The following is a 25,573-nucleotide window of genomic DNA, read 5'->3' as shown; positions in this document are numbered from 1 at the left end:
AGCAGCGCTTCTCAAATGCTAGTGCACGGAATTACCTATAAGCTGGTTAAAAAGAAAAGTAGTGATTCTTAAACATTAATGGCCAAAAAACAAGAACAAAAACGAACAAAAAAACACAAAACCCCCCCCTGGAGATTCATGGACCTGAGTCCTCGAGCTTTTGATTCAGTAGGACTATGATGGGGGAATCTGCATTTTAATGAGCATCCCGCATAACTCTTGATGGTGTTGGATGAACAGCATTTTGACAAACGCTGACCTAGAGCCTCTAGTTGCTCCTGGTGAGTGGGGACCTAACTAGACTCTAGAGATCTGAGTGTTTCTTCTGAGGTGTTCAGTTCCAGCCAGCTGACCCATACCAGAGGGACTGGGATTTCCTCATTTTACCTAGGCCACAGCTGACTCCTGAAGAGGCCTGTGTACTCAATGCAGTTTTGAGATAACCTAATTCAAGATATTATGCATTCCTGTTATCTTTATTTGCTCTCCAAGATGACACATTTAACTATTTGTCCTCCCCTCTCCACATTTAACACTTAACGCCCATGTTATTCTATGGTTTATTTTTATTCTTTTACTGGAGCAATCTCTTGCCATTCTCTTCTTTCTATTTTTCTTTATATCCCTCTTGAACCCTATCCATCCTCAAGCACTTCATTGATTATCACTTTTACCTCTTGACATTAATTGAAACCTGATTTTTCTCATAGACACCATTTCCCTAAAGCCTTCTAAGTGGAGACTCTTCTTTGTTTAATTCTCCACATACCTGTGGATCAAAAGTCTGATTGTTATCTTTTTATTTTCTTATTGGCGCTTCTAGTTTGTTTACTTTTCCATGCATATAAAAAACAAAGAAGACAAATGAAACAAGAAACCCAGCTCCTTTGTAGTTGATTCCATTTGACTGTAGGAACCTCAGCCTCCCTAGTGCTGTTAAGCGTGGATATCCAGGTCACTCCTCCATCTTCCTAACTTCGAGTCTTTCCTCCTTAGCCCAGATCCTTCAGCCATCCTGGTGCCTTCACTCTCCACATGTGTGATGTTTGCATTATCCTGGCCCTCATTTCCTTAACTTGTCTGCCTTGCTCTTTTCCTATTACTTTAGTCGCTCTGGATTATAACCTGCTCCATCTCAGTAATAACATCAATCACTCCATATTCTCTGTTAATAATCTTTAGTTCTCTAGTCAAAGAAATTCTAGTTCTTTTCTTCCCCAAACTTTGGTTATTTGACCTCATGTAAATTTTTAAGTCCAAAAATTGGTTCCCTTTCTGTTTAACTCTACACCCTCTGCTGTCTTCATTTCCTTCTCTAGTTTTAGACGCCATGGCACATCACTTTATCCACTTTATAGAGTATCCTAAACTTTTTTGCCCTACTGCCTTTCTGTCATGCCTCCCTGGGAAAACCTAAACTGCTTAATCCAGCTATCTATCCCTTCCCAAAGCCAGCAGTGAGCAGCTGAGCACTCAGAAAAAAAAAAAAAACAAAAAAACAAAAACATGCTATTTTCAATCATGTAGTTTAATGCCACCATGGATTCATGGTTACCAAATTAATTTGGTCTCATAGTGTTTCTCATTAATCCTGTTTCCCCTGGACAGCCCTTTCTATTATCCCCCTGCATAAATTTTCTCCAGCATAAATTCCAGCCTCCGCACTCAAATTTCCAAAGTTTCTACCTTCTATTTCACTCTTGGAAGATAATCATGCCTCCTACTTCATTGTGAACGTGGAGTTGCCAGGTGGACTTCCTTTGCTTAGGACTACCAAACCTCAAAAGTTGCATTACTCTTATCCATACTTTTTCCCCCTCGCTGTTAAAATGAAAGAGGTAGTTTGCTGTGATTTTTACTCCAAGTGTGCACTGAATTCTATCCCTTCCTTGCTATTTGATAAGCCCAATCTTTTTTTTTTCCTCCTGTCTTTTCACCCCGTCACTTTCTGCTGGTTCCTTCTACTTATTATTTAGGCTGACTCCAGTTTCCATCTGCATTCAAAAACAAACGAACCCTCAAGAATAAAACAAAACAAAGTATAACAAAAAAATCTTCCTGAACTTCTCCCTCTTTAAGTAATATCCTATCTCTCCCCTTCCCTTTACTTATTTTGTAATAGATTTGTCTATGCTTTCCACTCTGCTTTCTTACCTCTTATATATTCCTTCGCCCATGGGAAGTAAGCATTTTAATGAGTGTTTCAGGAAAGAGGCAGGGATTACTATTGTTAAATGATGTTACAAGGGCATATAAAACTGGTGAATACTCACTGAATTTAGGTCTAAAAGAGCATCGCTTCTTTCACTCAGCACACTGTTTTTGAGATTTTTCACCATTGTCGCCCATTATCAGTATTTTTTTTTTTTTTTTGCTGAGTAATATTACACTGGATGAATAAACCACAATTTATCAGTTCTTCTGTTCAACATGAGGGCTATTTCCAATTTTTAGCTATTATGAATAAAGATACTATGAACATCCTTGTACAGAGATTTTTTTGTGGGTGTGTGTGTTTATCTCTTTTAGATACATACCTAGGAATGGAATTTCTGGCAGTTAATTTTGTAAGAAATTGCCAGTTTTCCAAAGTGGTTGTGATTTTACACTCCCATCAACAATGTACCAGAATTTCAGTTGCTCCACATCCTCCCAATATTTTGTATAGTAAAGCTTTATTTGAACCATTCTACTGGGCGTAGTAATATTTTAATTCTTATTTTAATTTCCATTTTGCTGTCTACTAATGGTGTTGAGCTTCTTCATGTGCTTATTTGTCATTTGTATATCCTCTTTGATGAAGTTTCTGTTCAAGTCTTTCACCTGTTTTTTTTATTGGGATGTATGCCGTGTATTAGTAGTAGTAGTAGTTCTTTATACATTCTGGATGCAAGTTCTTTTTTCAGATACAAGTATTGTGGGTGTTTACAAACTGTCTAAATAATAAGTACAAGGAGCCAGTAGAAAGTAGGGGGGTGAAAGGACAGGAAAAAAAAATGATTGGGCTTTTCAAGTAGGTAGGAAGGGGTAGAATTCAGTGCACACTTGTTTTTGATGAGCAAAAACTAATTTTGATGAAGTTCAGTACATCCTCTTTTTTTCCCCTTTATAATCTATACTGTTTGTGTTCTAAGAAATATTTGCCTACTCCAAGGTTATAAAGGTAATCTCTTTTTTTCCTAGTAGCTTTATTGTTTTAGCTCTTTTGTTTAGGTTTATGATTTATCCTCAATTGATTTTTATTTATTTATTTATTTGAGAGAGAGAGAGTGAGCAGGAGCTAGGGGGAGGGGCAGAAGGAGAGGGAGAGACACGCTCCCCACTGAGCAGGGAGCCAGACAAGTGGTGTGAGATAGTGGTCTAATTTTGACTTTGTTTTCCCATAAGAATATACAGCTGTTCCAGCACTATTTGTTAATACTGTATTCATTTTAGTTCCATCATGTGGCTGAAGGATGAGGCTCAACAACTAAGATTCCTTTCCTGGTATATGACTTTTTGGGGTTTCACAGCTTATGAATTTTCTTTCTTATGAATTTTTATGTCAGTGTTGGCTAGTGATCAGGATTTTAGAAATCGCCTTTTCACATATTCAAGTTTTGACATTTTTTTCTGCAGCTATAAAGAAAATGAATTTGACAAATTAATGATGAGGTGGTCACTTTGGTCCCTGAAAACATTAAGAAGACCACTGGTTAGCTCTCCAGTTTTACACAATAGGAATTTGTTCCTGCTTGTAATAACTTATCTCGATATTATATTTATGTCAAAGTATACATTGTCTACTGTGTCACACTTTTGATAGTCTCCCAAATGACTTATTTTTTTCATTTCCTTAAGTGTGGAGAATTATCTCTGGAGATCTGAATCATGTGCCCTTGCTTAAAATATCAAAATATAGATTCCACAAGTGGGGGAATATGAAAATGACATTAAAAGTACATTGCAGAGCATGAGAAAATTCATAAAAATGTGAATGAGCTTGTCAAAATCATGGAACTAAGAGCTGAATTTGATAATGCATCAGAACTATGAGGAAGGAACACATGGCAAATGCGTGTTATTAATGGTTCTGTAAAAGAGTTTTTGCTTTATCTAGGAAATGGGCCATTATTTGGATGACTTAAATATGTTGCTTACATGATCGGCTTTGAAATTTTAAAAACATCAGTCTGGGAATAATGAATGCATCAGATCAGGGACAAGTGCCTTCTTTACTTACCCATTACTTTGTTCATCCCAACATCTGGCATAAGATTTTATTTTCACAATTGGTTCTCAATTCTGATCCAGCCATAACCAAACATCTTTTCTGCCTATTTATAACTTCATTCTAAAGTAAGAATTTTTTTAAGGAAGGGTCTTTTAGCCTTAAAAACTGAACTGATTATTTTTTCTGTGGTCATGGGTTGAATTTTTTAATAACCTGTGTTTTGATCTGTATTTAAATGTCACAGTCTGGATTGAATGCTTTTTCTGGAAGCAGAGACATATGTGAAGGCTTCAGGTTTCTTATTTCTTTACTTGTTCTTTCTGGATTTCATAAAAAAGGTATAAATGAGCAATAAAATAACTTGGTTGGAATGTGATAGGATATTGTACTACCTTTGTTTGTTTTTAAAGGTCACATATTGTACTTAAAAATACATGTGGCAAATTACTGTGTAAAATTCAGGTTAAGAAAGGATATTAAAAACAAAAACACTCTCTTTTAATCTGAAAAGTCCTGAAGAGTGTGAAGTTTTAATTAAATAAAAATTAATTATGAAATATTTTAATATGCAATTTAGGCATTAAATAAAATTAGCATTTTTTTCTTCCTTAAGTATGTGTTATCAAGTTTCAAGAATGTTAAAAACTTCTCTGATGATTTAATCTGAAATCATTCCTACAGCGAAATTCATAAATAATAAATATTATCTTATTAATCCATATTTTAGTTTAGCTGGGTCTCAGAGCAAGTTAGTTCCTCAGGGAATGTGGTGTTCTTTATAAAAGAAGGTGATGAGATGTAATCTCCAAGGAATTAAATTGTGAAAACAATCTTGGTATTGTACATGCTAATATAAATCTGTTATTCCCTTTCCGCATCTATCACAACACATTTTAAATTGTGGCTGATCTTGTATGCAAATAGCTGTCTTATTAGAAATTGCGGCTCTATGTGCTAATGTCTCCCTGGATTTCTTGGGAGTTTGCTATCTAACCATCAAAGCAATAGAAATGAATGATGATTACTGCAAGGCTTTGAAGAACAAAGAAAAGTCAGAACATTTTAGAGGTTCTAGATGTCTGAGACACTGACAGTTTGCACCATACATGTGAATGGGAATCTCTTTAGATCATTTAAAATAGCCTCAATGTGTTTATTAGGAAAGTAAAATATTTTCTTTCTTCTTGTGTTTGTTACAGCTAATAAAATGTAAGTCATTTGTGCATGGGTGTGTTCTTCAGACTTTTTTGTTTCAACATTTGGTAAAATTTTATTTTGCTTAAAGAATAGAATAGAATAAATAACGAAGTGAATAGAATAATTTCAGAGAATAAAGTTTTAATTTTGAAATTCTGGGTAAGGATTATCAGTTACCAAAATCATCGGGAACAAAAATTTAAAGCTAGTTCCTCTTTAATGTATCTCTTAAGTTGATATTTTTTTAAAGATTTTATATTCACAGGTTATATATCTATAAAATGGTCAATTCATAGAGTATAGGCCTTTATAAAAATATAGATTCTTTAGCTTTTTTTGGTATCACTTTGTTCATTTAAAGTACATTTTAAAATCAGTAAAATCTAATTCCTTTTGTTGAAAAGATATTCTGTGTGGATCCCTTCCTTTTTTATTTACTACAGGTAAGGAAAGAATAAAATACTGGCCTTTAAAGTATTATCTCTGTTAGGATGTTGGTTTAAATGACCAAGCAGGAATGGAGGGAAGCATAGTGAGTGACTGTTTTGGTAGCTAGCCTTAGTAATTTGCTTTTTAAAAATTTAAGCTATTCCAGAAAGGCAACAGACAAACTGAAGAGGGAATAATGTCTGTGTATTTATTTATTTAAACTTCTCTCCTAAAATGGAGTGGTATTTTTTCTAACCTCACATAATCAAGATTAAAATAACTTGACTCCTCTTTACAATTAGTAAATGCAAAACGCTATGCAAATGGATTGCTATATGAATAAATTATAACATATCTATTGATATTTTTTATGATGCTTTTATTAATGTTCTGAATAATAATAAGTGAGAATATAGGATTAGGTGATGTCTTGGTTTCATTTCTGAAATTGTAAGATTGTGTTTCTTAGATGTGATAGCTACATGGTTTATGAGAGGTGAAGATTTCATTTATTTGACTTTTTGTCTTTGTACATTCTTAAATATTACTGTAATATTAAATCTGAAGATTGTTATGAATAGAAAAATAGATTTTTAACAGAACTTATAATTTTCTTACACATAAATAATAATTATTAATTTGGGGATGCCATTTTCTGTGTTAGGTGTTATCATTGTTAATATTGCTCTGTGTGACCATATATGTAAATAAAAATACAGTTTGATCGGAACAGATTTCAAAGACATTCTGTATTTGAGGACCTTAATAATGCTCTTTAGGAAAATTACAGTTTAATAATTTATACAGAGACATCTATACATACTTGTTTTAGTCAGGGTGATACTACCTACTGTAACAAACAAATATAAAATGTATAGAGGCTCAAATGCTATCAGTCATTTCTTGTTCTCACAGCAGTGTGAAAGAGAGAAACAAGTTGGTTGAGTAGGTTTCCTTCACGTAGTCATTCAGGATCCAGGATGTCCCAGGCTCTGCCCTCTTCATCACATTATTTCCAGCATCACTGTGGGGGCCATCTCCACGTTAGCCAGATGAATGAGTACATATAGAAAGTTTTTATAGGTTAGTTCTAGAAGTAGCAAACACTAATTCATTCATATTCTGTTGGCTGAAACTCAGTCACATGCCCACAGCTAACATCAAAGGAGGCTGGAAAAGTTGTCGAGTGAGCTCAGGAAAGAAAAAAAAAAAAAACAAAACCAAAAACGAAGGTGTACATGTATTTTAGTAAGCAGCCAGCCATTTTTCTTATACTGCACCTTTCTGGTCATGAAATAGCCATCCGCATCCTTTTTCCTGCCTCTTTAGTAGGAAGATCCTAGAGTTCCCCACTTACTGCATCCAGGGCAAAGCCAAGGATCTCAAGCGAGGGCGCAGTGCTCCCTCTTAGGTTGAAATGTGCTTCCTTGAAGTTTACAGACTATGAAATTTTCCTAATGGTGAAGCAGAAGATAACTGCTTCATATCTCCTATAATCACTCCCATTTAGAAAGGGAAGAACGGGAAGAATGGGAAACATACAGGAAGCACTGATCCAGCATGACAAGGAAACCTGCTGTGCGTGAGGTCACTGAGAAGTCCCATTGTACCTACCCAAGTTTCTTCCTTGGACCCTAATTATGTTTTTTTAGAGAAGTTCCCTTTTCCATTGTTCTTTATGGCCTTCCCTTCTGGATGGCTCCCCTTTCTGGTCACATATGAAGTGGATGTTCCAAATCTACAGAGTTTGCCTTCGTTGGCGGCTGCAGTCTGTTGGTTTGAGTTTAGAGGTCCTAGAATTGGTTTTCATTCACATACTTTTTTAGACGAAGTTGATTTCCTTGTAAATAAAATCCTTCAGCTTTTAATAACCTTACTATTTCTGCTTAGTTCCAAGTGACAGTGCAGTCTCTGCCACATATATTTTTTAAAGTTTTTATTTGAATTCCATTTAGTTGGCAGTGTAGTATTAGTTTCAGGTGAACAATACAGTAATTCAGCCCTTCTGTACAACGCCCTGTGCTCCTCACAAGCATCCTCCCTAATCCCTATTACCTATTTCACCCATCCCCTCACCCCCCCACCCATAACCATCAGTGTGTTCTCTTAGTAAGAGTCTGTTTCATGGTTGTCCCCTCTCCCCTGTCCGTTTTTCCCCTTTGCTCATTTGTTTTGTTTCTTAAATTCCGCATATGTCTGCCATGTATTTAAATTCAATAAAAATAATAAGATTTGAAAGATGTGTTGTAGATTAAATCAAACAGTGCATGTAATGTAGTAAGCATGAGAATATTAGTAAATGGTAGTAATTTATACTGTTTACAGAAGGGGAGACAGAACTAGAACTCAAATTTTTACACTTTTGTTACCTATATCATGCTTTTTATTTTTTTTAATTTTTTATTTTATTTTTAAAGATTTTATTTATTTATTCTACAGAGATAGAGACAGCCAGCGAGAGAGGGAACACAAGCAGGGGGAGTGGGAGAGGAAGAAGCAGGCTCACAGCAGAAGAGCCTGATGTGGGGCTCGATCCCAGAATGCCGGGATCACGCCCTGAGCCGAAGGCAGACGCTTAACCGCTGTGCCACCCAGGCGCCCCAATGTCATGCTTTTTAAAACAAGATTCAAAGTATCTGAGATTCAAACTTTAGTCTTTTTGTGTAACAGAATAGGTAATTGGAAAGAAACATACTGCCAAGAGCATGCCTACAACCCCAGCCCATCTGAATAAATGGTACATGACTTTCACATTTACAGATAATACTCTCTAATAGTTTGGTTTGAGTATTGGTGGTACTTGATGAAGTGAATGTTACCAAAAACAAATAACTGGGAAATTTAATTACCAGTAATTGTATCCTTGATAATTTATTTGAAAGAATTTTGTGTTCTTTACTGATATCTAATGGGAATAAGTCAAAAATATTTTTACCCATTGTTTTAAAAATGAATTTTATGGAATAAATTATTCCTGAAGTCTGTAGATAGTCCTTTTGATTTTTTAGGATTTCATCATAATTACTTTCTTTCTTTGCAGCAGGCATTTTGGAGATCAAAGATGGGTAGAAAAGATGCCTCCACTATAAAACTTCCTGTTGATCAGTACAGAAAGCAAATTGGTAAGCAATGAATTCCCTTTGATACAGTCCTATGAATTAAGATAAAGATAAAAGCAATTATGTGTGATATTAAGAAAATAACTTTTCCCTAATACATATGATACACAGAATATGAATAACGAAGGACTATATATTTTTAAAGAGCAAAAAATAAATGTAGCCCTGTTTATCGATGGACAAATACACTTTGTGTACTTGTTATTTTCAAAGCTCTTATAATTTGTATTAATGTAATAAAAGCAAAAATACATTTTATTATTTTACTTAAGGCTAGATGCTTTTATATAGTAAATATTTTTAGTATTGTCATTTATTAAATGATTTATTTTTATCCATGTAAAAACTTTTAATTTTGTTAACTCAATGGCAATAATTTGATAAGCCTGAAATTCTTCTTTAAAATTTTCCTTTAATACAGTGGTGGACTAGAGAAAAGTCCACTTGTCAACGTAAAAAAATAACAGGAAGCTTATCTCTTTTAGACTATGCTCTAAGTACAAGATTTTCTACCCATTCTTTTCAAGGGTACATGGAGTATTTATAAAAAATTACCCACATACAAAGCCACAAACCAAGTTCCCCCAATTTTAAAAGAATCCATATCCTACAACTACAACTTTGAGCCAAGTGTAGTAAATTAGAAATCATTTAGAAGTGGGGTGCCTGGGTGGCTCAGTTGTTAAGCGTCTGCCTTCAGCTCAGGTCATGATCCCAGGGTCCTGGGATAGAGCCCCACATCGGGCTCAGCAGGAAGTCTGCTTCTCCCTCTCCCACTCTGCCTGCTTGTGCCCCCTCTCTCGCTGTGTCTCTCTCTCTCAAATAAATAAAAATCTTAAAAAAGAAGAAAAAAAAGAAATCGGTTAGAAGCAAAAAAGGTAACTGACCCTTTCCCATCTTGCACCTTCTCTTTTAACATGTTCATATTCATTCTCACCCATTCCTGCTTCTTTGAAAATAAAAAAATAACAATTAATAAAAAACCTCTTCTAAAAAACTGAAGGATAAACAGAGAAGTCACAATATAAGTCAGAAAATAAGTCTTTACCAAAAGAGTGTATACCTATTTAATAAATGTGATATATAAGGTGCGTTCCATAAAGATATTTCTGTAAAACAAAATAGATGCAAAATAAAAAGAATATTTAGAATATATATATAACCAATTAAAATTTATATGTAGAAAAATTAAGTCCTACTATAAATAAATAAAGTAGCCTGGAAACCCAATAGTAAAATGGGTACAAAACATGAAGAGGTAATTCATGAAAGAGGAAATCTAAATAAACAGAAATAAAAAAGCAAACAGCTATTACAATAAAAAATGAAATCAAAAGAGCCTTACAAAATGATCTAACTCGTCTAACTGGTAGTCAGATAAAAGAAAATTAAAAAAGTATTTCTAATGGGATAAAATTTCTTCAGGGTTGGTTTATGATTTTGATTTTTTTTTGTATATTCCTCCTTCCTTCACTTACAGGATGCCTGATGAATAAATAGTGTGGATTGTTATGTTATTTACGTGTTTAAACAGGACTGACTTATCAGATTAAAGTCTCTGATCAAATGGGATATGATAACCACATAAAGAATAGCTGTATCATGGATCAATTCACAATCCAACTCTTAAACATACAATTCTTAGAATTTTAACAAGCGACATACCCATGTAACCAGAAACGCCAATCAAAATAGAAACATTTTCATCTCCTCATGTAATTCTTCGTATCTGCTTCTGGTCAGTCTCCTCCTCCATATGCAACCAGTTGTCTGATTTCTATCACCACAGATGAATTTTTCTAAAACAAAACAACAACAACAACAAAAAGGCCTGCAGCGTTTTTATTGAAATTGAGTTTTATCTAATGATCAATTTTGGAGAATAGACATTAAAAATCTAAAATCTTCTGTTTTATAAACATGGCATATCTGTTATTTAGTTTTATTCACGTTTGTTAGAACCAAGGAAGGGTGAGACAAAGCAGTATAATACAAGGCCTCAGCCCTGTTCTTACACTAAATTGTTCAGAGGGTGCTGTGATTTGCATTATACTCCCATACGAAGTTCTCTTTCCTGTTTTACTTCCTCTTGAAAATATTAGCTGCACAAATTCACTCTCACAAGGTTCTCTGGAGATCCATGAGAAGTGTCAGACCAGTTTGTAAACTACAGTGTTGCATGGATATGAGTCATCCTTTGTGTACTTTGCAAATATAGAAATCATAATCAAACACACTGTATTAAAAATTAAAGAGTGATGGTATACTTTTGTTCACTACTTTTAAGGATAATGCGCTGCAGTCTTAAGATTCTTATGCATATACTATAGAATATTATGATATATGTAAGTTCTTTGGAAAAACAGAAATGAAATAGAAAATATATTGACTAGTTAATTAATACAAACTAATTAATTAAGATATTAACTAATTCAAGAATTTTCTCAAGGAAGGATTATCTGATTTTCCATATCAGAGTTAGAAAGTACCACAAGCCTGAGCTCATACTAATGATAATAAATCTATCACTGGCACTGTCTCCCTTAAATGGAGTCCTATGCAGATGTTTCCCAGATCTGATCAAAAATCTGAGGAGGGAATAAATCAGCTAAAGTTATTTTGATGAGATATTTCAGTATCGGTGGTAAAAAAAAAGAAATATAAATAGCAAATAAAATGAGTATCATAGTGGGCTTTTTTTTTACTATTAAAGTTACTAGTGAGCTAATTTAATTGCTAGTTTATAAACATTCACAAAGAATAGTGGTATTACATATGTGCAATGTCCTCTTGTTACAAAATCTCACTTATTTATGTAATTTTTATATGGACAGTCAGTATCTATATTGGGCAATACCAGTGCCATTTTTTGAATGATGATTTTAATATCACTGTTTAATATTTATCTTCTGCTGAAAGTTTTGCCTTTTCAATTATGTACTAAATGACAGTGATTAATGGCTTTCATAAAAGCTTTCTTTACAATATTCTTTGCTCAGGTAAGAATCAAATGGGCTGATGCTGTCACTGAAAACACTTTGTAGCTACAGAATCCTCACATTAAATGGACACTGTTTTAATTACTATAGAATAATCTTGAAATGTGTAGTGAACGAAGATGAAATACCTTCTCGATTTCAAGTCAATGCACCCAAGAAAAACAATGTTCTGAAATATTGCTGGCTTAAAGGGGAAATAAACTGGTTTGGGTCCTTTTATCTCTTCAGATACAATATTATAAAAATAGAGAGTAATATTGCCTAGTATTACATGTATTATTCTAGAGATAAATTATTTCAAAATTGGAAGAGAATTTTAAAAACTGCTTTAACATAATTAAGATATTTTCTAAATATATGTTATTAAGTATATCAGGCAAATAATATTTATATGTACTAGGTAAACACAACTAATTTACTTGTGAATCTCTATTTTCTTATATAATAAAAGTTGCTAATAATTATTAAGCATCTTGTGCCAGGCACATCTTATTTTATTTTTACCGTAGTCCTGCAAAAAAGCAACTACTATTATCTCCATTATACAGATCAGGAAGACTTGACACAGATGGGTTAAAGAATTTTCCAAGGTTCTACAATTGGTAGGAGGTAAAGCAGGACTCAATTCCAAGAAATTGAGCACATAATCCCTTCACCATACTACTTTTCTGGGGTTGAAGACTATATTAGGTACTGGCAGATGCAAAGATGATTAAGTCACAAGATTTGAGTTAATGGAATTGACAGTATAATAGCACTTTGGCTGTCAGGAGAGTCTGAGGTATCTCTGTTCCTAATTTAGAAAGACCAAAATATGATGCTTCCATTTTTTAATTCTATTTTTAAAACTCCTAAGACATTATTGTTATAGTTTATTCAGTCAAAGCTCATACAATTGTATACATATTTATCACCTACTCTGCTCTTCTCATTTGCATCCCAGACCTTAAAGCTGAAATCATGTTCTTTGTGCCTGATGAACATTTTTTAGAATTTCTTAGAATGTATGTCATCTTGTGGCAAGTTCTATTTCTTTGATGATATTAACATACCATTTTTTAAAAGTTTTTATTGAAATTCCAGTTAATTAACATACACTGTAATATTAGTTTTAGGTGTACAATTTAGTGATTTAACACTTCCATGCAACACCCCGCAAGTGTACTCATTAACTCCCATCACCTATTTACCCAAGAGGTCCCCCCCTTCTCATTTTGTTTCTTAAATTCCTCACATGAGTAAAATCATATAGGATTTGTCTTTCTGTGACTGACTTATTTCACTTAGCATAATACTCGTTAGCTCTATTCACATCATTGCAAATGGCAAGATTTCATTCTTTTTGATGGCTGAGTAATATTCCAGTGTGTGTGTGTGTGTGTGTGTGTGTGTGTGTGTGTGTGTGTACACACAGTGGAAATGGAATTTTGTTTGGAAAAATGTCTATTCATGCCTTCTGCCCATTTCTTAACTAGAGTATTTATTTTTTGGGTGTTGAGTTTGATAAGTTCTTTATAGATTTTGTATACTAACCCTAGATTTATCTCATATGTCATTTGCAAATCACATTCTCCCATTCCATAGGTTGGCTTTTAGTTTTGTTGATTGTTGATTGTTTCCTTCTCTGTGCAGAAGCTTTTTATCTTGATGAAGTTCCAGTAGTTCATTTTTGCTTTTCTTTCCCTTTTTTCCAGAGATGTGTCTAGTAAGAAGTTGCTACAGCCAATGTCAAAGAGGTTGCTTTTCTAGGATTTTGATGGTTTCCTTTCTCACATTTAGGTCTTTACATCCATTTTGAATTTATTTTGTATGGTATAAGAAAGTAGTCCAGTTTCATTCTTCTGCATGCTACTGTCCAGTTTCCCCAATACCATTTGTTGAAGAGACTGTCCTTTTTCTCCATTGGATATTTTTTCCTGCTTTGTTGAAGATTAGTTGACCATATAGTTCTGGGTCCATTTCTGGGTTTTCTGTTCTGTTCCACTGATCTATGTGTCTGTTTTTGTGCCAGTACAGTCTGTTTTGCTGACTACAGTCTTGTAATATAGCTTGAAGTCTGGAGTTGTTTTGCTTCAAGATTGCTTTGGCTATTTGGGTATCTTGTGGTTCCATTCAAATTTTAGGATTGTTGTTCTAGCTCTGAGAAAAATGCTGGTGGTGTTTTGATAAGGATTGCGTTAGATGTTTATATTGCTTTGGGTACTATAAACATTTCAACAATATTTGTTCTTCCAACCCATGACCCTGGAATGTTTTTCCATTTCTTTGTATCCTCTTCAATTTCTTTCATAAGTGTTCTATAGTTTTCAGAGTACAGATCTTTTACTGCTTCGGTTAGGTTTATTCCTAGGTATCTTCTGGGTTTTGGTGCAATTATAAAGGGGGTCAATTCCTTGTTTTCTCTTTCTGCTGTTTCATTATTGGTATGTAGAAATGCAACAGATTATTTTGTATCCTGTGACATTTTTGAATTTGTGTATCAGTTCTAGCAATTTTTTGGTGGAGTCTTTTGGGTTTTCTACATAGAGTATCATGTCTGCAAACAGTGTAAGTTTGACTTCTCCCTTGCCTGTTTGAATGCCTTTTATTTCTTTTTGTTGTCTGATTGCTGAGGCTAGGACTTCCAGTACTATGTTAAATAACAATGGTGAGAGTGGACATCATTTCCTTAAAAACTCTCAGTCTTTCCCCCTTTGTGGATGATATCAGCTGTGGGTCTTTTGTATATAGCCTTTATGTTGTTGTGGTATGTTCCCTCTATCTCTACTTTATGGAGGGTTTTCATCAAGAATTGATACTGTACTTTGTCAAATGCTTTTTCTGCATCTATTGAGAAGATCATATGGTTCTTATCCTTTCTCTTATTAATGTGGTGTATCACATTGACTGATTTGTGGATGCTGAACCACCCTTGTAGCCCAGGAATAAATCCCACTTGATTGGGGTGAATGTTTAATGTTCTGTTGGATTCAATTTGCTAGTATCTTGTTGAGACTTTTTGCATTCATGTTCATCATGGATATTGGCCTGTAATTCTCCTTTTTTGTAGGGCCTTTGTCTGGTTTTGGAATCAAGGTAATGCTGGCCTCGTAGAATGAGTTTGGAAGTTTTCTTTCCATTTCTGTTTTTTGGAACAGTTTGAGAAGAACAGGTATTAATTGTTCTTTAAATGTTTGCTAGAATTCTGCTGGAAAGCCATCTGGCCCTGGACTTTTGTTTGTTGGAAGATTTTTTATGACTGATTCAATTTCTTTGCTGGTTATGGGGGCATACCATTATTTTTGAAATATGTTTTCTCTGGTTATAGAATTCTCATTTGGCAGGTTTTTGTTTTTATTTCACTGTGTTCTTTCAACACATGAAAATATTACTGCGTTGCATTTTGGCTATTATTTTTTTTGTCACTGTGAAGTCGATCTAAATGTTGCTTCTTTAAAAATTACCAATCTTTTCTTTTGTACCTCCTTTAAAATTTTTCTGTGTGTTTGGATTTCTGTAGTTTCTCTATGTTGAGTTTAGGTATAGATTTGACTTCATTTATCCTACTTGAGGTATTGTTATTGTAATGGTATATGTTATTGTAGATTCATTTCTTTAATATGTTCTAGAAAATTCTTAGCCATTTTTTCTTTAAAATATTACTCCAGTTTTCTTCTTCTTCTCTCCTTTTGGGAAAATATCAGAAATTCTATTGCTGCGTAATAAGATATGTGCATTTTTAGCTGCTAAATTGTTGTCTAAGGTGGTCGTACTATTTTATAGCCCTATAAGCAAGGTGTTATTTCTCCATATCTTTTTGTTACCATTAGACTTAAATTTTTACCAATTTCATACACATGAAATTGTATTCATTCTTATTTTAGTTTTCATTGTGCTGCTTACTGAGGCTAACCATCTCATATATTTATTGATCTTTTGATTTCTCTTTTGTGAATATATTGCTGCTCATATTTCTTTTCTTTCCTTTTTTTGGTGAGTGGACTTTTAACTGCTCTTTGTTTTTTTCATCTGTTAATATATCTATAGTTTCTTGAGTGAATTTGGGTAACACATTTTGTGATAAAGTCAAATGAAATCTATTGAATTGTTTTTCTCTCATTGTGTTGAGTTCTTCAGGTATCAATAATAATCCTCTGTTACCTTATTCCATTATTAAACTTGCTTATTGCTTTGGTAATACTTTACTTTTTTAATTAATACAGCTTTATAATACATCTTGACAAATGGTAGAACAAATCCTCTTTCGTCTTTGCTGTGTTTAAAACTTAACTCAATTACTTTTGGTCCTTTATCCTCTTACATGAATTTTAAAATTAACTTTATATAGTCATGAAAAAGGCCATTGGTAGTCATCTTGGAATTATAGTGGATTTATAGATTACTTTGGGAAGAATTTCTATCTTTATACATGAAATTTATATCAATTTCAATTGATGACCATCAATAGGTGATATATTAAATTTTTATTGTTTTCTTCATAAAGTTGTTGAATTTTCTGAGTTAAACAGATGTGATAACATACCTCAATATTTTGCTATTACTGTGACTAGATCTTATAAAATTATATTTTGTAATTGGTTGTTGCTGCCATATAAACATGCTACTGAATTTTAATTATTAATCTTAAGCAACTTGAGTGCGTTTTCTTATTAGTTGTAATAATTTGTAATTTCTGTTTGATTTTCTCTATAGTTTTCTAATAGGTGTATTTAAAAAATTTTTTAATTCTTGCATTTCATCTTTTGTATCTTGTTATGTTGTGTTTTTCAATTAGTTGATGTTATTTAACTTTATCTTTACTCTTTATCAATATTAACTTAGATGTCTAATTTTTTACACATTTTAAAGAATTAGCTTTTGGTACTATATTTTCTATTGTTTCTTTTTCCATAATTTTACTCTTTATGACTTCCTTCATTGCAATTCCTCAACTTTTCTCTTTCTTTTGCAGTTACTTGAGTTGAATGCTTTGCTATTTGTTTTATAACTTTAAAAAAATAACATGTTCATTTAATAGATCAGTTTTTTTTCATTTCATTATTGGCAACATTACATTATTTAGACCTTTCTTGAACTTTTATATATATATGTATTTCATATACATAGGTATTTCATATATATTTATACTCATGTAATTTCAGTTGATTCTTAAACTTACTGTTTTTTGTTCAGAGACTTTCAGGATGATGTCAGTTTGTGATATTAAACTTTTCTCTATTGCTTAGTATGTGGTCAATATCATTTATGTTCTGTACATGCTTGAAAGGAATAGGTATTCTCTAACATTAGGATGTTGTACTGCTTATGTTAATTATGCTGTTCAAATCTATTTTGTACTTTATATGAATGTTTGAGCTGTAGTTCTGTGAGAAAGGAGAATTAAAATATCCTCACTAAGACTATGGAGATGTTAATTTTTGTAATTCTATTGGTTTTTGCTTTGTATATTTTAAGCCTATGTTTTTATTGCATAGCATTTCTAAATTTGTATATATTTCGGGTAATTGCTCTTTTTTCTATTAAATAATGGTCTTTTTATTTCTAAAAATGCATTTAAGTTTTTCCTTAGAGCTTTTTGTCTTAATATGGATATATACCTTTCTTTTGTTTAGTGTTCTGATATTTTTTTCCATTGCTTTACTTTTGTCTCAACTTTAGCATTATGTTTGATGTTTTTGATATAGCCTAAAAATCTTTGTTTTTGAGCAAGCAAATTTAATTCTATATCATTTCCTGTGAATGAAAAAGCTAGATATATTTCCACAATTTTATTTTGTAATTTTTACTTGTGATGGGTTTTTTTTTTGCTAATCTCTACCCTAAGCTTCTCTCCTGAGAAATTTGGAGTTCTTTTTATTGTTCAAATTTTGAAAGGTTTACATTTCATTTCATTTCATTTCATTACATTTCATTTCATTTCATTAATTCTTGCCCCTTTCCTTCCTTCCTCCCTTCCTCCCTCCCTCCTTCCTTCCTTTTTCTTTCTTTCTTTCTTTTTTCTTTCTTTCTTTCTTTCTTTCTTTCTTTCTTTCTTTCTTTCTTTCTCTCTTTCTTTCTTCTCTTTCTGCCTTCCCTTCTCCTCTTCCTCCTCCCCTTCCTGCCTCCTTCTTCCTCTTGTTCTTCATCTTCATTTTCTTCCTCTTCTTGAATTTCTCAAATTTATTTGTGATATATTTGACTTGATGAAATCTAAAGTCTATTAATATCTTTATTTATCCAAAACAATATAAAGATTTTTAACTCTATATATGATTATTCCTTCCTGTTGCTCATGTTATTGTATTACTTTATTTCTCTCTTGTTTTTAACAGCACCAACTCAATTATTACAGTTATTATTTTTTAGTTTCAGTCACCAGTAATCACTTAGATCTAACTTCATATTTGCTGTTTTTACTTTTTATATTTCACATCTGTCTTCTGGTGAAGTTTTCTTGTTACTTTTGCCTTCATGCAAATATCTATTAGTGGCAAAATTTCTCGCTCTGTGTTTATAAGACAGTATTGTTATATTGTACTTATGCTTGGATTATAGTTTAGCTGGGTACCTAATTTTAAGTCAATATTTATATCTGTTCAGAACTTTGAAAATATTGTTTTATTCATTTCCTGTTTCTGGTGTTTCTGATGAGACATCTTCCAATAATATAATTGTCACTTCTTTTCATTTTCTTTCCTGTTTTTAAGATTTTTCTTTTTATCTTAAATGTTTTTCACCTTTAAGTTAATGCAAATGCTTATTTTTATTTGGTAAACAGGAAAAAAGACTTGAAATTTTGTGTGTTCCTTCATCCTAAAGATTCTTGTCTTTCTTAAGTCTTGGAAGGACTTCAGTATCTGATTTTTTTTTTTTGTCTTTGAAATAATGGCTTTCCCCCTTCTCTCTAATTTCTCCTTCTAGAATTACTATTGTATATAAATCGGGTCTTACATTAGAACATTTGCATCTCTTAAAATCATAGTTATATATTTTCTCTCTTTAAATTTCTATTGCTGGGATGGCTGGGTGGCTCAGTTGGTTAAGTGTCTGATTTCTGCTCAGGTCCTGATCCCGGGGTCCTGAGATTGAGTCCCACATCTGGCTCCTTGCTCAGTGGGGAGCCTGCTTCTCCCTCTGCCTGAAGCTCCCCCTGCTTGTACATGTTCTCTCTCTCTGATAAATAAATAAATAAAATCTTAAAAAAATAAATTTCTATTGTATTTGGGCTTGTTATTTCTCTGACTTATCTTCCCTTCGATTAAAATTTATGAATTTTTTTTCTTTCTCAATCATTTATTTACTACTATGTCTAAATTGCATCCATGGATATATAATTTCAGTGACATTTTTGGCATGTGTAAAAGGTCCATTTAATCACTTTAAAAATCACTCTTTTTTGTTCTGTTTCTTTCCTCTTTAATTATTTTAAATATCAATTTTATATATTCTTTCAAATTCTTCCACTATTCCTTCTTATGGTACCAACTTTCCCATTTGTTATATTGGTTTATTGTACCTCATGCTATTTTCTTTATCTTTCTTTCTTTTTTTCAGTCCTTTTATGGTTTGTTCCCCACCCCTTGTGTGTGTGTGTGTGTGTGTATTCATCTTCAACAGAAGGTCATTTGTTTTTTTTCTGTTTTCTCCCTCTGTAAGTGTACAAGCAATCTGAATTGTGAAATATTCTTACAGAGCAGTGTTTAGTTTACTTACTGACAGTAGGGATTTTTTGACCATTATTCTAGACTTATTTCTTGGCCAAAGAGTCCTACAATTTGGACCTCACACCTTCTTTTTGGGCCTGACAGGCTTAAGATTTATATTTCTCACAGGTGACTAATCTTTTCTCTACGCCCAGAACTTAGAGGAAGTAGAAATATTCCTTGCTATTTCTCCAAATAAATACAGTGTCTTATTTGTATGGTTTGGTTAATCCTGTGAGAATCTCAATTTTATCCATAAATTTCATTTTCAGCTCCTTTCTCACAGCAGCGCTGCCCATGCCTGGGCCTTAAAAGCCAATATGCAATCCTCTTGACATCTAGAACCAGGCACTGGTTTTAGATGTACCACCCCGCACCTCCCCACCCAAGTTTATTAGGATATTGGCTAGAACTAGCTGTTTTGCTTTGAGTTTTATCTTTGTTTTTGCCATTTGAACACTTCCATTTTTCCTTTTATTATCATGTATGTATGTATGTGTATGTAAATATATATATATTCATACATTTATAGCTTCATAGGATGGGATTTTTACTACTGTTTCTATGTGTTTATATCAAAGTAGTGTCCACCTCAGCTCTGTCTACCATATTTCCAGAACTGGAAGTCTTTTGAACATTTTATTGGCTGATAGCACATACCACTTTTTTTCCTCCTTGATTTAAGTATTTATATATATTTTTTCTTTGTACCTACTGGGATTTAAACATTCTTGAAGACAGAAGCTCTATCTAATTTTATTTTGCATCCCTGCTGATCATCTATAATGATAGAGGGTACTTAAAAATATTCAATAAAAAATCTCCCTAATTCTAAGGTAATTCAATTCTATATAGTCTTTGTTTAATCTACTCTGTTCATATTAGTCTTAAGTGTTCTATTATATCGCTTGAAATAATGAGTATTTTTAACTGGAAAACTTACTGAAATATGATGTTATTTAATTTTTCTGCAAGTTTGTGTTTTATCTTCCCTATGGTACTTTTTTGATGTTTTCTATTGATTTGCATCTTTGTATCCCCAAGGATACATTACACATAGCAGTTACTAAAAAAACTCTTTCCTTGTTTGTTTTGACTAGGTGCAAACTAAAGTTTGATATGCTTTATGATGATATCTTCTATTCAACTTAATTTCTCTCCATATCTAAGTTGTTGCTTGGTCAGCATTTTTAATATGATTTTCTGAGAAATTAATTGGTGTCTCATGAACAACTTGTTGGTTTATCTTTCTAGCAACCCAAAGCATAGTACTTGTTTCTTAGTACTTAACGTGATATTAAATGATGGTGGGTCCTCTGTAATATATGATTAGTATCAAGCTGTTTTGTCCAAGTATTTAAAAAAATTGGTTTGAGTTGCCTTTCTAACACAATTTTTAAGGTTTGCATGAGTTTTTATTTTTAAGGATTAATTTACCTATTTCCTCTCCTTAGTTCAAATATCCCTAAATAATTTTGAGAAAAATACTTTTTGCAAATTTTGCATCATTTTGTATGACTGGCTAAATATAAAGGTGTACTATGCCAGTGATAATCCACTGGATCTGTATTTTCTTATTCTTTATCTGTATTTTATTGTGTTTCTGGTTTTGCAGTAAGTTTTTAATCAACTTAACCTTAGATTATTTTTTTTGCCTGTGATCATGCCATTTCTGATTTTATTCATCTTGTAGCTATCAAAATGCTGATCAATTGTTTGTTGACATAGTTACTAGAGTTTGCTATAGGATTCCATAGGAGAGACTATAGACCTTGCTTTTATAATGAGCTTTCCACAGTTATTTGTAGTTTATAATATTGTAACTAAAATTTGTGTTCATATGGTTGGGAAATTACTTTATATGCCAAATTATATTGCTCTTTTATATGTAATACAAGTAATATGGTATGGTAATGCCATATGGTAAGATGAGAAAAGTAAGATTTCAGATAGTGTTTTGCTTTTCGAAGAAGAGGGGAGGGATTTGAAGCAGTTGAGAAATTATTCTAAAAATGTTGAAGGAAATAAAAGTCTTTACTTTGATTAACAAATATTATTATTTGTCAGTATTTTTGGCATGCTGTAAATAACTCATCTTCCAATAATTCGTTTGAGTAATTAAATTTAGATTGCAAATTTTTCTTTTCAAATATTTTGACTCTTATCTCTTTGCTTTTCTATTGTATCTTAATTGGTGTGGTCTCTATAAATGGACAATAAATTATATATCTTTGTTATAGAGATCAGACAGTGAATAGAACTTGGTATTCATCCCAGGCAGAATTATGATTGAATGTATTTGCAAGATTAAAGCACTGAATTTACTTTTTTCTAATTAAAGGCAATTAAAGATTTCCAGACACAAATAAAAGACAATGAATTGAGGAATAAGTGTAGGAGCAAGTCCATTTGCAGGTGAAAAGATGTGCCTTTGAAGCAGAACCAGCTGTATTTTCATTGAAAGAATAACAGTTTAGGAAGCTTTTCTGCATGTGCTTGCTTGATAGCATAATGTACTCATAAGCAGCTTATGCAGTATTCAAAAAATAACAGTGCATTAATTTTTAAAGCAGCAAAGGCAGAGGAAGAGCAGTACTGCCACATGATGATAATGAGTGTGGCTAGTGTAATGTTGACTGTTGAGAAAGAAAAAAACAGCGAGCTTCTGAAAAATGAACATTTATAAAACAATAACCAGATATTCACATGATAATGAGCTTAGACAGCAATATCAACAAAGGGCAAAGATGCAGTCTTGTTTCTGGACAAAGTAAAGGAATTGAAAAGCAAAAAGCCAAAAGCAGTTAAGTAATCTATTCTTTTATTAAAGTAAGAAAACTTGGTGAAACTATGGCATAATTAAAACCATGTCTTTAAATATGAAATAATTTATGACATAAAATAGGTTTTTATGTTGAATTAAATAAAGCATATGAATTATTCTATTCTTTTCTAAATTAGTGTAATATGAGGGAAAGTATATGACAATATTACAGTATCGGAATATTTATTATTTTTATTAAATATGTTTTTGTATCTACTTGTGATTTTTTATAGAAACAGTGCCCATGCTAAGGTTAAATATATATATATATTTTTTTTTAGTAAATAATATTTAGTGTTTATTAATGAGGTAAAAATTCATTTCTTAAGACAACATATTTTCTTTTTTTTTTATTATATTATGTTAATCACCATACAGTACATCCCCAGATTCCGATGTAAAGTTTGATGCTTCATTAGTTGCGTATAACACCCAGTGCACCATGCAATACGTGCCCTCCTTACTACCCATCACCAGTCTATCCCATTCCCCCACCCCCTCCCCTCTGAAGTCTTCAGTTTGTTTCTCATAGTCCATAGTCTCTCATGTTTCATTCCCCCTTCTGATTACCCCCCTTTTCTTTATCCCTTTCTTCCCCTACCGATCATCCTAGTTCTTATGTTCCATAGATGAGAGAAATCATATGATAATTGTCTTTCTCTGCTTGACTTATTTCACTTAGCATTATCTCCTCCAGTGCCGTCCATGTTGCAGCAAATGTTGAGAATTCGTTCTTTCTGATAGCTGAGTAATATTCCATTGTATATATGGACCACAGCTTCTTAATCCAGTCATCTGTTGAAGGGCATCTCGGCTCCTTCCATGATTTGGCTATTGTGGACAATGCAGCTATGAACATTGGGGTGCATATGGCCCTTCTCTTTACTACGTCTGTATCTTTGGGGTAAACACCCAGTAGTGCAATGGCTGGGTCATAGGGTAGTTCAATTTTTAACTTTTTAAGGGACCTCCACACTGTTTTCCAGAGTGGCTGTACCAACTTGCATTCCCACCAACAATGTAGGAGGGATCCCCTTTCTCCACATCCTCTCCAACAATTGTTGTTTCTTGCCTTGTCTATCTTTGCCATTCTAACTGGCGTAAGGTGGTATCTCAGTGTGGTTTTGATTTGAATTTCCCTGATGGCTAATGATTTTGAACATTTTTTCATGTGTCTGTTAGCCATTTGTATGTCTTCATTGGAAAAGTGTCTGTTCATATCTTCTGCCCATTTTATGATTTGTTTATTTGTTTCTCGTGTATTGAGTTTGAGAAGTTCTTTGTAGATCTTGGATACCAGTCCTTTATCTGTGGTGTCCTTTGCAAATATATTCTCCCATTCCGTGGGCTGTCTCTTAGTTTTTTTGACTGTTTCCTTGGCTGTGCAGAAGCTCTTTATCCTGATAAAGTCCCATAAGTTCATTTTATCTTTTATTTCTCTTGCCTTTGGCGATGTGTCGTGAAAAAGGTTGCTCTGGCCGATGTCATAGAAGTTGTTGCCTATGTTCTCCTCTAGAATTTTGATGGATTCCTGTCTCACATTGAGGTCTTTCATCCATTTGGAGTTTATTTTTGTGTATGGTGTGAGAGAGTGGTCAAGTTTCATTCTTTTGCATGTAGCTGTCCAATTTTCCCAGCACCATTTATTGAAGAGACTGTCTTTTTTCCACCGGATGTTTTTTCCTGCTTTATCAAAGATTAGTTGCCCAAAGAGCCGAGGGTCCATTTCTGGGTTCTCTATTCTGTTCCATTGGTCGATGTGTCTGTTTTTGTGCCAGTACCATGCTGTCTTTGTGATCACAGCTTTGTAGTACAGCTCGAAATCCGGCATTGTGATGCCCCCAGCTTTGTTTTTCCTTTTCAACAGTTCCTTGGAGATTCGGGGCCTTTTCTGGTTCCATACAAATTTAAGGACTATTTGTTCCAGTTCTTTGAAAAATGTCCTCGGTATTTTGATCGGGATAGCATTGAAAGTGTAGATTGCTCTGGGTAGTATGGACATTTTAACTATGTTAATTCTTCCAATCCATGAGCATGGAATATTTTTCCATCTTTTTATGTCTTCCTCAATATCTTTCAAAAGTGATCTATAGTTTCTAGGATATAGGTCCTTTACGTCTCTGGTTAAGTTAATTCCAAGGTAACGTATGGTTTTTGGTGTTATTGTAAATGGGATGGATTCCCTAATTTCTCTTTCTTCAGTCTCGTTATTCGTGTATAGAAATGCAACTGATTTCTGGGCATTGATTTTGTATCCTGCCACCTTACTGAATTGTTCTATAACTTCTAATAGTTTGGGAGTGGATTCCTTTGGGTTTTCCATATAGAGTATCATGTCATCTGCAAAGAGAGACAGTTTGACTTCTTCTTTGCCGATTTGGATACCTTTGATCCCTTTTTGTCTTCTGATTGCTGTTGCAAGGACTTCTAGTACTATGTTGAATAATAGTGGCGAGAGTGGGCATCCTTGTCGTGTTCCTGATCTTAAGGGAAAGGCTTCCAGCTTTTCCCCATTGAGAATAATGCTTGCAGTAGGCTTTTCATAGATGGCTTTTATGAGATTGAGAAATGTACCCTCTATTCCTACACTCTGAAGGGTTTTAATCAGGAAAGGATGCTGTATTTTGTCAAATGCTTTTTCTGCATCAATTGAGAGGATCATATGGTTCTTGAGTCTTTTCTTGTTGATATGATGTATCACATTGATTGATTTGCGAGTGTTGAACCATGCTTGCATCCCAGGTATGAATCCCACTTGGTCATGATGGATAATCCTTTTAATGTACTGTTGGATTCTATTAGCAAGGATCTTGTTGAGGATTTTGGCATCCATATTCATTAGAGAAATCGGTCTGTAATTCTCCTTTTTGAGGGGGTCTTTGCCTGGTTTGGGGATCAAGGTAATATTAGCCTCATAGAATGAGTTTGGTAGCTTTCCTTCTGTTTCTATTTTTTGAAATAGCTTTAGGAGAATAGGTATTATTTCTTCTTTGAATGTTTGGTAGAATTCCCCAGGAAAACCGTCTGGGCCTGGAGTTTTATTATTTGGAAGGTTGTTTATCACTGACTCAATTTCTTCATAGTTAATTGGCCTATTTAAGAAATCTATT

The 25,573-nt window shown here is 33.3% G+C and overlaps 1 protein-coding gene across 5 annotated transcripts in view; it reads left to right on the top strand.

The window, feature by feature from the left end:
- Positions 1-25,573, top strand: part of TRIQK (triple QxxK/R motif containing) — a 97,190-nt gene that overhangs the window by 34,914 nt on the left and 36,703 nt on the right. For 3 of the 5 annotated variants that reach the window (XM_011221533.3, XM_019796853.2, XM_034668298.1), the window contains one exon: positions 8,880-8,961. In XM_011221533.3, the coding sequence (XP_011219835.1) occupies positions 8,901-8,961 (61 nt within the window). In that variant the 5' untranslated portion in view covers positions 8,880-8,900. The remainder of the gene's footprint in view (positions 1-8,879; positions 8,962-25,573) is intronic. The other 2 variants (XM_002916603.4, XM_034668299.1) reach the window with 1 other exon arrangement.

This window comes from Ailuropoda melanoleuca, chromosome 9 (genome assembly GCF_002007445.2).
Source record: "Ailuropoda melanoleuca isolate Jingjing chromosome 9, ASM200744v2, whole genome shotgun sequence".
NCBI lineage: Eukaryota > Metazoa > Chordata > Mammalia > Carnivora > Ursidae > Ailuropoda > Ailuropoda melanoleuca.
Note: the sequence above shows the minus strand (reverse complement) of the source record. Positions and strands in the feature narration are given on the sequence as shown.